Source organism: Scaptodrosophila lebanonensis, unplaced genomic scaffold (assembly GCF_003285725.1).
Source record: "Scaptodrosophila lebanonensis strain 11010-0011.00,11010-0021.00 unplaced genomic scaffold, SlebRS2 tig00000072-arrow-pilon, whole genome shotgun sequence".
NCBI lineage: Eukaryota > Metazoa > Arthropoda > Insecta > Diptera > Drosophilidae > Scaptodrosophila > Scaptodrosophila lebanonensis.
The window spans coordinates 1385632-1400706 of record NW_022060558.1 but is presented as its reverse complement, the minus strand read 5'-3'; the positions used below and the strand labels follow the sequence as shown (position 1 = coordinate 1400706).

The 15075-nt window shown below is 37.0% G+C and overlaps 1 protein-coding gene across 1 annotated transcript; it reads left to right on the top strand.

Annotated features, from left to right (window-relative positions):
- Nucleotides 1–707: 707 nt before the first annotated feature.
- Nucleotides 708–11514, top strand: LOC115625397 (octopamine receptor). Its single transcript, XM_030520436.1, has 6 exons — nt 708–1272; nt 4130–4232; nt 6915–7040; nt 9118–9295; nt 10226–10669; nt 10703–11514. Exons 1-6 carry the CDS (start codon nt 714–716, stop codon nt 11111–11113), a joined length of 1821 nt encoding a protein of 606 aa, XP_030376296.1. The 5' UTR covers nt 708–713; the 3' UTR covers nt 11114–11514.
- The last annotated feature ends 3561 nt before the right edge of the window (nt 11515–15075 follow it).

The following is a 15075-nucleotide window of genomic DNA, read 5'->3' as shown; positions in this document are numbered from 1 at the left end:
ATCGGCCCTATAACAGCTGTATAAAATATTAAGGCTTTACACGCCTTGTAATAACTTGGTCTTGCAAAAATTCTCGGTGTTTTTACGGGCAAACAAATGGACTTGTCAGTCTGTCCAAGTCTACATAGATTCGTCTTGTCATGCTTGGGCATGGGGTTTTGACAGTGTTCCTTCCTTATAGAACATTATTATGCTTTCCTTACCTTGATTATTGTGTGTTTATTTTAAAGGTTCTGAGAAAATTTTAAATTTTGAAAGGAGTATTTCGTTTGAAGAACGAATGGTGTGAATGTTACTGTTTTAACGAATACAAATTTAGCAATGGTATCCAATATTTGCTTTAAAGTTTTAAAGTAAAAACTATCTAATTTGATATTCTGTGAACAGCTTCCCATAGGTGTACTTCAGTCAATTAATGTATGTACCGGAAATCGATCAAGATGAATTAAAGTCATTTAAATTTACCGCACAGGCACCGCTGCTCAATCATGAAGTCAACCATCAAGCCAACACATCAAACGTTGCCAGCGTCTTTAATAGCAGCATCATCAACAATAAGATTAATAAGAACGACAGTACCAACTAATTAGCATGTGCCATAACCACAACTCTAAGAAGGCATAATGACAACTTTGACTGCGCCTGGTGATGAAAATGTGGATTTGCAACAACAATTAGCAGCATTGTTGTTGAGCACTGCGCTGACAGCAACAATGGAGGTAAGCAGCAGCCTGGATAGTGGCACTAAGAACGCTTTGCTGCTCTTACAACAGCAGTCGAATGGCAGCTTCAACGTGTCTTTGGACCTGCAGCAGCAGGACAACATCAACAACATTACCAACAGCAGCAGCAGCAACAACAGCAACAACGGCGGCAGCAACAACCACCAAAGTTTCGACAACACCTACACAGCAACACCTTTGCTTTTATCGGCTGCTGCTGCCGCGGGCAGTGACCTTATCAGTACGACCTTGACAGCCACCGTGTCTACGGTTTCATCCAGTATGTCCGATTCGGCGGATATTGTGGGCATGGCTGTGCCCTCAGTGAACTCGTATTTCATTGGCATGGCCTGGCCTAAGGCCATTGCAGTGGCCTTTTTCCTGCTGCTCATATTGGCAACAGTTATTGGCAATACGCTGGTCATCTTGGCCGTCCTGACAACTAGACGACTGCGCACCGTTACCAATTGTTTTGTCATGAATTTGGCCATTACGGATTGGCTGGTTGGTACTTGTGTAATGCCACCAGCGGTTGTACTATATATAACGGGTGAGTAAGTGAAGAGCTTATTTATTCATTAAAGCTTATTATTTCCTACATACATAACAAATACATTTGTTAAAAAATTCTTGATTAGTTTTTACAAGACTGCTTAGAGGTTTAAGGGACTAAAGTATGCATTTTATGTAGATCGATCTTTTATTTGTTTCGTTCTAATAAGACCACTAAGAAGTGTTCAGGTAGACAGAAAGGAAATAAGAGTCTCCGACTTTTTACTTCATATTGCAATATCGTCATATAAAACAAGAAAGGAATGCTAAAGTCGAGCAGGCTCAACTTTTAAATACCCTCCCACCAAAAACGAAAAATGAAAAAAAAATTTTTTTTTAAATAATTAAAAAAAATATATTAATTAAATTATATAATTAAATTAAATACAGTTTCAACAGCATACATTTACATCAGAATCGTGTCTCTGCGTGTTTATATGCGTGTATGTATGCAGCTGCGGGCAGAGCTGCAGGCAGCGCATGGGCAGAGATTTTATTTATGGCTATAACTTTCCTCAGAATTGACCAATCATGTAATCTAACACTAACTGGATGTATATGTCAAATTTGAGTTCAAAATTCGAAGAATTACAGGAGTTATGAAAAACATGAATTGCGGGGGAGTTGTTGGCAGGAAAGGGGGTGTATCAGAAAAAAAACGCAAACTCGTCAATTCACGGACTTAGGAGAATCTGGATACCAAGTTTGGTTTTTCTTGCTCTTGTACTTGCTGAGATCCTTGCGTTCATACAGACGGACGGACGGACCTTCGCACAAAACTAGTATAGCCTTTTACCCTTTGGGTACAGGCTATAATGAGCACAGTTTTAAAACGATATATCAGTCGCTAGACTATGTGCTTAAAACCAAATCAAGGTATTGCTACAATTTTAGCATAAATTCGAAATATAAAGATATTTACCCCAAATTTAGTTTGTACGCATATTTTGGTCACCTTGAGCATACCAGCATACCACGAGTTTTGGAAAGGGTGATATATTCGTATTCTATACATTTTAATGAACAAATAGCCATACATAGTAGTAAGGACCGTCAAGGACTTACAAACAAGATGAGACTATCTAAAAAAAAATGACCCCACAACAACATACAAAGACGAACAGAACATGTATGAAAACATAAAATTTGGTTAATGTTCAATATTCGACATAACTTTGGCTATGTTTTCCATTACAAGGATCTAATAACTAAACTGTTTCAACAATATTAATTGGGCATCAAAATAGCATTTAGTAAGACGACAACAAAACAGGAATGCTTTGACTTAAAAACAGCTGACTTTAAGGGCTGTTGCAAACTTCCAGGGCTAGAGGAACAATTATTCATTATGCGACTTGGATACATTATTCTATGTTCTATTACGCTATTCAAATTTTTTTTTCAAGAATTCCAAAACATTTGTTTATTTTATGCCAAAATTTTGGCAATTCCGACCAGTGTGCACTGGTATCACAACAGATCACATTTAGTGTGAATGAGAAAAACTAAAACTAAAACTAATTTAAGTTCAAGTTTCGATGTTTCAATTCAATAAAGGCGTAAGGATGTATCTTGAAAGAAAGATATTTAATATAACATTATAATTGAAATTGAAGAAAAGAGGTTCGGTCTTTATCTTTTTGATAAATGTTTGTACTTGAATTTATAAACTAGGAATACTTTTTGTGCTTCACTTGTTTATTAAGCGTATAATTCAAAAAATATATCACTTATCCAATGGTGTTCAATATCCGGTATAACACAGATTTTAAATTTATTGTGAATGATAATAAATCGAAAAAGAAATGTCTCTAAATTGTCACAAAGTCTTATTATCTGTACGTTCGAACAGATATGTAGTCGTGTTAGTAAAGATTACAAGTGATTCGCAGCATTCTCATATTAAAGTGTAATGTTTCAAAGCGTTCGTCAACAATTTTCAAAAGTGTTATTTTTTTCGGAAATGATGGCCGGTCACAGATGAAATTTTAAAGTACTCAACAAATTATATATTCAGCAAAAAGTGCAGTTTTTAGCAAAGCAGCATAAAGCATTGCAAAATTATTGTCGTTAGCAAACATATTTCATTTGTTGTGTGGTAATGGCACATGTGTTTGCATTTTCAATGGGACTATTTACTATACATACTTGTACATACTGTATCTATCGATGTGTGTATTTGTGTGCAGACTTGTGGCCTCTTGACGCTGCATATTGTTTGTAAATTGTTAACATTTGTAACGCAAAAAGTTGTTCTGCACTCATGCAATCTACAACAGCTTCTCTTCCTTCCTCTTTCCTGGTTTCTCTCAATAGCCATAATTTTGGTCAATTTGTATGCTGACCAAATTGCACATATGTACGCTATGTCGGCAGTAATGCTCTCAAACAACATGCCATAAGGTTTTATTGCTTTGTTTGAATGTGGATTTTGCAAATTTCAAGTCAATATTTTTCATTTGTACATTTAATTACAAAGCCAAATGACGAACCAGTGACGCAATCCTCTACTAAGTATTTGCCATTGTAGCTGACCCCAGGCGACCGGAATTACACACAGTTGTGCCAGGCATACATACAAGTCTGAAATTCAATTGAAAAATGACATGCTAGAATGTGAGAGAAGCAGAGAAGCAAAGAGAGTTTTCTACATACATGAAATAGAGAAGGAGTTGCACAACATTAGGCGTTTTGATTTAGAGATTGAAGCCAATGTAGCTTTGGAATAAGTGTTAGTACATTTGACCTTTGCAGGACGGCACTATAAATAGCAACATTGTTGATTACCAGACACGCAATACTATACAGCACGCAATTGGCTTCATTTATTTATGACCTCAACTTCAACTTCACAGGCAGTTGGCGCTTTGGTTGGATACTATGCGACATCTGGGTATCGTTGGATATACTGCTCTGCACTGGCTCCATACTCAGCTTGTGCGCCATTAGTCTCGACAGGTGAGTCCAATATTTCGGTGTCTTCTAATGTGTGTAAATGAGTTTCCTTGTGGGTATATGGAATGGAAAGGCAAGTCTTTAATTGCTTTTGCACATTAAGAAAATGCTTGAGTGCGCCTGTATGTGTATGGGTGTATGCGTCAATAAAAATGTAGAAAGAACAGAATTACACGAAAGGTGGCCGAAGCTACTGTAATAAATGAGAAGATAAAGCAATATGTGAAGAGATAGAGAAATTTAGAAATTTAAAATATTTAATGCCGCTCTTAAAGCTCTACTTTCATTTAAGAACAAATATTTAATATATTATAAATATATGTATATAGTTTCTATTCAGTTATAAATGCTTTAATGCCTATTTCGAGATAAATCATGATATTGGGCGATGGCAATGTCTTGTTTTGTCTATAGGTCTTTAAAAACAAGAAAAAATTAGTATTTGTATTATCATATGCTTTGTCATTTTATAGTAGCAGTCGCTTAAGTAATATACATTAAGTATACGTTTCTCTTATACACACATTTCCAAGCATTCGTTTTCTTGTTTTAGTTGATTCATTTTCATCAACATGTGGCCTCCAATTCGCATATTGGAAGCCACATTCGCAATAACAGATGAGCTAAAAAAATAAGTGCAATTAACTTGACAACATGCTGCCTTTAGAGTATATCCAAGGGAAGGATTAGTTTTATCACTAGGTAGCATATACTTTCCATTTGAATGCATATTTGCAACAGGTAAGAGCTTTACTTTTTGAATGAAAGTGAAACAGGCAGTGTCAGTACAATTCTATTTCGAATCTTTTGTAACTGAAAAACAATTTTTTCTCTACAACCAACACAAGAATTGAAAAAACTCACAAATCGTTTAAAAAAAACGGATTCAATTGGCTCCAGATGCCAATTGGCTCAATAAATAAGTTCAATTAACTTGACAACGTGCTGGCATAAGAGTATATCCAATAGAAGGATTAGTTTTATCACTAGGCAGCATATACTTTTCATTTGAATGCATATTTGCAACAGGTAAGACCTTCACTTTTTGAATGAAAGTGAAACAGGCAGTGTCAGTACAATTCTATTTCGAATCCTTTGCAACTGAAAAACAATTTTTTCTCTACAACCAACATTAGAATTGAAAAAACGCAGAAATCGGTTTAAATGGAAAACGGATTCAATCGCCTCCCAGGTTGAAATGTCGATGCGCATATTGGCTAAACAAATAAGTGCAATTAACTTGACAACGTGCTGGTATATCCAATTGAAGGATTAGTTTTATCACTAGGCAGCATATACTTTTAGTTCGAATGCATTCTATACTCAACAGGTAAGAGCTTTACTTTTTGAATGAAACGAGAAAAAGCAGTGTCAGTGCAATTCTATTTCGAATCTTTTGTAACTGAAAAACAATTTTTTCTCTACAACCACCACTAGAATTGAAAAAACTCAGAAATCGTTTTAAAAAGAAAACGGATTCAATTGCCTCCACGCACAAGAAAGGAGAACGTCGATTGCTCCAACGAGCGGTTCACATTTTTCTCTTACCATTGTACTTACTATCTATGCTTTCAAATACGCTTACATCCTGAATTTAGCCTGCTAGCTTTTTGATTGAATTTGACGACGAAGTTAATTCGGCTTACAGAAAATTATAAGCTGCGCCCATACTGTAGATGTAATTAAAATACCAATAACCTAAATTTAGCTATATTGAATTGTAATAAATAACTTTAGCTATATTGAATACCAAATGTTACTAAGCCAGAAACTGTAATAAATTTCACTCATTTGGGTGAAATTCAACTGTTTGACAGTAATATAACACGTATCCCTCATTTTAGCTTAAACGGAGTGCTCAATTTTTATTAAATTATATTTTTATATAATTTTATTTACATCGCTACCATAAACATAAAATGCACATAACTAGAACATAGCTCACGCGCTTGCGACTTTTAATTATTAGTTGTCCTGTATTTCCTGAAAAGCCTGGCCAAAGCGCAACCGAAAATTGCTCTTTGGAGCATGCAAGGCTTGAGGTTGATGTCATAAGCTTAACCACAGCAAACAGAAGCAGACACGCACGCACACAACCCATTGGCATTGGTATAATAAACGCATAAAGAAGGTGCAAAAAAACGCTGCAAAATAATTTATTTGTTGACGTTTTTATTACGACCTGACGCAGCATACTATACTATATATATAGTATGTATATGTATGTATGTACGAGTGTAAATAGACCCCCGCTTAAATAAACGCCCACAGCGAAAGCGCCGATGTCCAATAAACGTAGTACTGGGGCTTGAAGCTCGCAGCCGGTAGGTAGCTCGTACATACATACATATATATATACATACATATATACATATATACATATATACATACATACATACATACATAGGTCGCACTACTCATCGTGCGATGCTTTTGTTGGAAGTTTCAATTACATTTTAATGGCATTTCCAAGTTTTCTGTTGCTGTTGCCAGAGACGATGATAGTCGGAATGGGGTAGGACCTGATGGGCTAGGATGGGATCGGATAGGATGGGATGGGATGGGATGGGATGGTATGGGATGGTCTACAGCTTTATTAACAATATGTACTGTTTGGCTTTTGTTTCTGTTATTTTGTTGTACGCGCTTTTATGACATTTCTTTTGGTTTTATTGCCACTTTCAGGTATCTTGCCGTGACACAACCCTTGACATATTCAAAAAAACGTCGCTCGAAACGCTTGGCACTGCTCATGATACTCGTGGTGTGGATAACGGCGCTGTCAATCACATGCCCACCATATTTGGGTTGGTAAGTTGACGACAATTTTTGGGCGCGCTCCCTTTTTATTCCCTTATTTTTACATTGTTTGTCTTGCCGCTTTTCTGTTAATGGCAATTTGTGGTAGACAATGCAAAAAACCGACAAAAATATAAAAGACCAAAAATTGCCGATTGAAAAATGACGTAAGTTTGCTACCCAATGCTACTGTTGTTGTTCTTGCTGCTGCTTATTTCTTCCTTTTAAATTAGCCTGTTAACGAGTCGTTAATGAGTTGTTGGTCCCGTCTGATGTGGTGACATACTTCAGAGCGCCAGTGGCTTAAACCTAATTAGGATTTAAGATTACGTTGCATTTTAAATTATGATGGTGCTTTTGCTGTAATCTATATTCTTTATTTGAAAGCTGTTCAAATAGGTGCCTTTTGAAATTGTGGGGCCCGGTACTCACAGATGGGTGTTGCTTAAAGTCGATGCTGAAGAATTGGATCAAGCTGCAGACATCTTTGGTAAAGATCCGGCAGAGATAGATGCATTCTTTTTAACTGGAATGTTCGTAATATTCGTACATTCAAGTGGAACCAAAATTTTATGGTGCATATGTTTTCGAGTTAAAGGGCAGTTCTAGTTTTACTTTTTCTTTTAAGCTTAAATATTTAATCTATATTTAATTGCAAAAGTTGATGAACAAAATTGTTTGCACTCTGTGCGAATACCTAAGAGGTACAATCTGCATAGTCTTCTCCAAGCTTCGCCACAAAAAATGTTTCTGAAATGCTCTCAAAATAGGCGTCTGTTATATAGATAGCGTATATGCGACTCTTGTTTCAAAGATACCTTGTTTTTAAACCATGTAGTGTTGGTATCAAAACTGCAAATAGACTCGTGCATTATCTTGACGAAAGAGCACTTGATTAGATGGATAGATATGTTGGCAATTTCTTTTAATATTCCAATAGCAGCGAAAAATGACTCCAAGCTAAATTTATACATTACTAGCATTGATATTGCCAGCATTAATTATGAATTAAGGTAGTTACTAAGCTTGTGCCAAACCGTGACCCAGTTAACATTTTTGATTAAATGGCTAACTTTGTTACGGCACCAAAGTTGCACAGTGAGCTTGCCTCGGGAATGTAAACGTTAACATAAAATAATGTGAGGGCTTGCGAGAGTAATGGAATGAGAAAACGGAAGGCTGGGCGGACTTTGCAAACACAAAAATGTTGCAATGAAGTTGAACAAAAAACTAGATTTATTGCCATTGCGGCAGCAAATGAGTGTCAACGATTTGTTGCATTTCGTTGGCTGTCAGCGGAAGTGGCGAACAGCTGCGAACAGGTCTGCCCATTTAGCCATTTTTAAAATGTATGGTTAACTGATTTTATTTTATTTAAAAAAAAACACATACCCTTGACCGAAACTATTGTAAGTTCAGGTTTCATTGTTCATCAATGAAGTTTTTACTTTGTAATATCATAATAATTACACAAAATTAAATTTCGTTTCAAAGACAAAAAAAAAAAAAAAAAAACGCCCACTCATCTTAACGGTAAGGTAATGAAATGCTTTCGATAACTAGAATTAAGAATTTGTTTATTAGAGGACATTAGTTGATAAGTATTTTTGCTTGAATTAGTTAACATTTATAGCTTGATTTATTTAATTTAATGTCTTTTTAACGAGCAGACATACATACATGCTCGAAGAGCTTGGGAGAATTACTTACTACTTTGCCTAATCTTAGAACCAGCTCTATACCCGTATGGGTTATATTTTTTTATGGTTTCATTTAAAATATTTTTTGGCTCGACCATTTTAGCCAATCGAATAGTGGCATCACTGCCTGTGAGGGGATGGTGGCAATGTATGTGTTCGCGAGGATAAATGTATGGCGCAATGTCACTGTTCATTTGTTTGTGCTGCGTATAATAAACTATGGCAACACCTTGGGCTTAACCACAAAAGCGTCGACAGCAGCAACAGCAACAGCAACAGCAGCAGCAATAGCCGCAGTAGCAGATATATGTATATAGGAACATCACGCTTAGGGCAAACGTTTCATGATTTGAACTGCATTTACTATCCCGTGTTTTTACTTTTTGCAGGTACGAACAGGGCCGACGGCAGCAGGACTCTGTCGACTGTCGCTACAATCAGAATAAAGGCTACGTAGTATTCTCGGCAATGGGTTCATTCTTCATACCACTCACAGTAATGCTCTATGTTTACCTTAAGATTGGTTATGTGCTGACATCACGGCGACAGCGTATTGTGCGCGATGCGGTAAGCTCGTGTTGAGTACAACAGCAACTATATCATCCGTAGCAACAACATTCTCAGAAGCAGACATAGTCATCCGAGCATACGAGTATGAGCCCCCAGAGCTGTGGCATAGCAAATGCTCCGTGTACTCACCTCGCTTAATTTATCATAAATGTCTATGGGAATAGGTGTACATATGCATGTACATATGTGGGTTTCTGGCTGCATGGGAGCTGAGTCGATTCTGCCTCACTAGTAGTAAGCTTAAAGATTCACTTACATGGAAGTGGCACTTCATTTTAATAAAGAAAGTAGCCATTTACGTCACTAAAAGATAATTTTTAAATGTACAATAATACTTATAATAATAATTTAAATTATAGGTTTTTATACCAATGTTTATAAAGAAAATCTTTCTCTAATTTAATTGCAATTGTAATCACAAATAAGTTCAGTGGTTAGCCTCTGGCATATACAGCCAGAACACAGAAATGCGTCTCTTTAATTAACAATTCATGTAATTGTAGGCGGACATAATATTTCGGTCTACAATTTATTATTGGTTTTATAATATTGGACGTCTTGAATTTCTTTCCGTGCTGCGAAATCAAAGGCGAGTTAGGGCATAGGTCTAATATGTGTTGATCTTGCCACGCAGGACAAGTTTTAAGAAATCTTTTTTATTTATCAAAGCCGTTGTGCCGAACAGGTCTGATTACATAGTATGCAGGAAGTTGTTATTTGTTTATTGCAGTAACAGATTTTCGAAATATTTAAAGATTGAGGAAAGCATTTTTGGGTCACGTTAATATGGCTGTATCTTTTAAAGGATCGTATAACATCGATTCAGTAGTACTTCAGAACGAATGTTTGTTTTTGCTACAACTATTAGTGTGGAATAGTGGCTGAATATTTAACGCTCTTTCTAATATATGTCATTTAATTTTCCAGAACGTTGAACGCACCGCTGACCCAGATCTTGATGGCGACAACTTCATCTCAGAATCGGAGCACTATCATTGCAATCCGCACAAATGCTTGCCCATGTGCAAAACACGTTGGCGTCTCACCTCGCTGCATGGCAATGGGGCAACAGCGAGCAACAGTGCAAACAGTGGCGCAAGTCATGCCACAAATGGCAGCAGCAGCAACAGCATTAAATGCAACAAATGTCTGCCAAAGGGCGTCGTGGATAAAACTTTAACATTTAAGCATCAGCCAACATTCTATGAATTGGTGGAAGTGTCGCGCCTCTCATCGCTCATCCACTGCTCCGCAATAAGTTGCAAATATGGAGGTCCTTGTATGCACAGCACTGCGGCGGGCGGGGACACAAGACGGTCCTCGGCATTGCACTACAATGATAGTCAAACTTCATTTGCTGAGACAAGCAAAGTTGGCGAGCAACCGCAGCAGCCAGCGGCAAATCAGCAGCAGCAGCATCATCATCATCATCATCAGCAGCAGCAGCAGCACATCCAACACAATCATCATCACCATCCACACCATCATGCTCATCAGCGTATGCCAATGCGCGTGTCCACCACAAAACGTGATACGAAAACCGCCAAAACATTAACAATTGTTATGGGCGGCCTCATTGCTTGTTGGCTGCCCTTCTTCGTCTATTATCTGCTAATACCCTTCCTGCCACGCGCTGCAGTGCTGGAAGGACTCATGTCCTTCCTCACATGGGTCGGCTGGGTGAATTGTGCCATAAATCCATTCATTTATGCCTTTTATAATCCAGATTTCCGCACTGCCTTTTGGCGTTTGACATGTCGGCGCATTTGTAAGCAAAAGCCGCCGCCCAATCATATGGCCATGTTCCGTGGTTAGATGCAAATGAAAGAAAGGCCGTTCAGGCATGAAGGCAGATATTAAAGTTGAAGTCAATTGCTAAGAAGAATTACTTAAATGAATTTCCTAATACAACTTAATTTTATTCAATTCACATTTTGGAACAATTATGTGCTCAAAAAATACTCCGATCAAGTTAGCATTTCAAACCTGATTAAGTCTTCAAGTCGTGAATCGTTTCTCTTTACTGATCCTGTCCCCAATTAATCAGATTAGACATGAAAATAATTCCACAAACGTAACTATTAAAGATAGATCCTTAGTAGATCCTATCATTCCAAATGTGCGATGTGCGAATAGTTGTAGAAGGTAACTTACCTTCAAAAAAGTTGTAATTATTATTTGTTCCTTAACTAACATTTAATTTAATTCCTAGCTGAACGGCCTTATCAATTGAATCATTTCTAAAGTCATTTGCCAGAATTTAAATATGTAGGAGAAAAGACATAAAACAGTTTGGTAAAACGAACATTTAAGAAATGTTTGGGTCTTCGCTTCCTTTTGTTGTCGACAGCGCCTTTGCTGCACACATAACAGCCGTCTGACACAAATTGTTGACTGTTTGTCAGTCCCCTGCTGGCTCTATTTCCATGCGTGCACCCGCAACATTTTTTTTGGGACAATGTCGCTGGTGCAGACACATCTGTGTTGGCATCTGTTCTGTGGCACATAAAAACCCTTTTCTTATAACAATGCCGTCGGGCAAATTGTGGCAAGCCCATTCATAGAGTATGTGCATATTCATTTTTTTACTTAGATTTCTCAGAAAACGTTAACACATACACATACGAACATTTGTAGACATAAAAGGCACACGCCCACGCACATGACACTTAGCTGTAACATTTACTTTCGTCAGTACTTTAGAATGTAGAGTCTCTGAGGTGTATCTCTAAATCTTGCCATACTTCCATATACATATATAGTATGTATGTATTTATATTGATTGTGAATTTATATTGTAAGGCTTAAAAAATAAAATAAAATACACACACACACACACACACACACAAAATAATAAGAAACATTGAAATTGTATTAAATGTTAATCTAGAATTTAAGCATCTCAAATTATTTGGGTATATTTATAACTAATAAATAGCCATTGTAAAAATAATTACCTTTAGAAATAAGACAGAAAATTTCAATCCATTGATTACATATATGTACCGAATAAAACTATTGTGTAGATTTATCTATTATTTCTTTAAATAATTAAAAGTATGTTCTCTGTCCAATGGTGTTGGGTTGCGTATTATTTATTGTATAAAGAAGCTGTACAAATTTTAAGGACTTTATAGATGGAATATACCCTCAAAAATCGACACATTACCATATCTCAATAATTCCTATAGCATATTGTTTTCTTAAATTTTTTTTTAAAGAAACACTTAACTTTGTCGATAAAAATTAATTTGAATCAATCTTCCTTATGAGAAGACCTTTTATCAAGTTTACCAAACTGGATTTATTTTGGGAAATTATAGATTTGTGTTTTATTTTAATTATTGTAATGTGAATGGATAATTCATCAGACATACAAATGAAAACAAGAGAGAACGCTACAGTCGAGTAAGCCCGACAGTGTAATACCCTGTACCCAGGTAAACTTCCGTCACTGAGTTATATGCGCCCATAGCAGCAGCAAAAAGAGGAAGAAGAAGAGCGAACTTGTTGCTGCAGTTTGTGGGGGTTGTACTGGCGAGAATTTGTTTTGCTAATAACTTTTCTTAGAATTGACCGAATTGAATATTTTTTATACAACAATAGACAATTATATATAAATAATGTGTGCAAAGTTTGATTCAGGTAGCATTTGAAATGTGGACGCTATTGACGGAATTCTGTAGCGGGGAAAGGGGGGGAAAATTCCAAAAAATAAAATAAACTCACTTTTTTGAGATCCTTGCGTTCATCCAGACGGACGGACAGACGGACGGACAGACGGACGGACAGACGGACGGACAGACGGACAGACGGACGGACAGACGGACGGACAGACGGACGGACAGACGGACGGACAGACGGACGGACATGTCTAGATCGATTTCTCTCGTCATGCTGATCAAGAATATATATACTTTATGGGGTCGGAGATGCTTCCTTCTGCATGATACATACTTTGCACAAACCTAATATACCCTTTTTACCCTACGGGTACACGGTATAAAAATAGAGCCTGGTAGTTATGTGGTAGTTCTATATACTATATATACCACCAGAATTATGTATGATACAGGGTATTACACTGTCGGGCTTGCTCGACTGTAGCGTTCTCTCTTGTTTTTAATAGTTTTTATATACTTATGTAAGTTGTTCTCAAAATAATACATGTTAGCGAAACTGTTCATTAATTATAGAACTATTGTTCTATTTGTTTGGTTAAAAGATTAGCAATTATCTTGTAGGACTTGTGCAGTTGAGCACAAGGGTTTCTTGTGGAAGTGCTATTTTTCATCGTAAGAGCTGATTATTTTTATTGACTCGTATATAACATATCTAGGTTTTATGGTTTTGCTGTTGACATTTAAAAGAGTCTTTTCATGCAAATTTTTTCATATTGAAGTATTGCCAATTAATCTACTTGTATAGCTTAAGGTTACTTAAGTTTGTTAGAAGTACCCAACAGTACTTGCACCGCAACTTTAGAGTTATTTTCGGTAAAAGTTTTACAAATAAAACTAGTTTGTAAGTCTCTTAACTCGTAGCTGATTTAAATCGATGTACCTGGAGGTTATCAGAAGTTTTGTTATGTTTTTACCTTTCGCACAACATCTTAAATTTATGAGTTGGCGGAACAACGGTGCGTATGCTTCATGGGCGCAACTTTTCTGCGCTGCCTTTGTTGGCGTTAAATGATTGATGGAACTGTGTTGTTTTTTTTAGCCTTTGTTTTGTACTCTTTGCTGCTCACCATCGCGCTTCATTCTTGTGGTTGCTTCGCTTTCGAGAAATTGCAAATGGTCACTGCAGTGGGCGGTGGAAGGAGGTGTAGCTTGAGGGTCCTGGTTAGAGTGTTGTTTTGGACAGGTACCCTCCGGCGCACGTTTAATTGTGTGAGCACACACACCCACAAAATGTTTCTCCGCTGCATATGGCGTTTGACATGGCGTGCGAATTTGGCATAAATGAACCGATTTGCTGATAGGCGTTTTGGCGTGTGAAGCGTGTAAAGCTTGTAAGGCTTGTAAGGTGTGTGGTTGTTGTGGTAACTATTATTACTGTTGTTGTAGCCCTTCTTGTATGTTGCGTGCAATTACCAGGTGCTAGAATTTAACAACGTACAAAGTGGCACACCAACATAGCGTCTTAATTGCGAATATTCATGCATAGGCATATAGGCATGTTGGTGATCATTTATAGTCTTAGTTGTGCATGAGGTTTCGCAGAAAAGGTCAATTTTAAATACATTTCACATTTGATTGGTAGAACAGATTTAACTCACCTAAATATTTAGGATAATTATAACAAGAGAGAACGCTACAGTCGAGCAAGCCCGACAGTGAAATACCCTGTACTCAGGTAAACTTCCGACACTGAGTTAAATGCGCCCATAGCAGCAGCAAAAAGAAGAATTGATCGAATTGAATAAAATTGTATACAACAGTAGATAATTATATATAAATTATGTGTGCAAAGTTTGGTTTAGGTAGCATTTGAAATGTGGACGTTATTCTGTAGCGGGGGAAGGGGGGAAGATTAAAAAAAAACTCTCTTTCTCGGACCCAGGAGAATCTGGATGCCAACTTTGGTTATTCTAGCTTTTATAGTTTCTGAGATGCTTGCGTTCATCCAGACGGACAGACGGACGGACAGACATGTCTAGATCGATTGCTCTCGTCGTGCTGATTCAGAATATATATACTTTATGGGGTCGGAGATGCTTCCTTCTGCATGATACATACTTTGCACAAACCTAATATACTCTTTTTACCCTACGG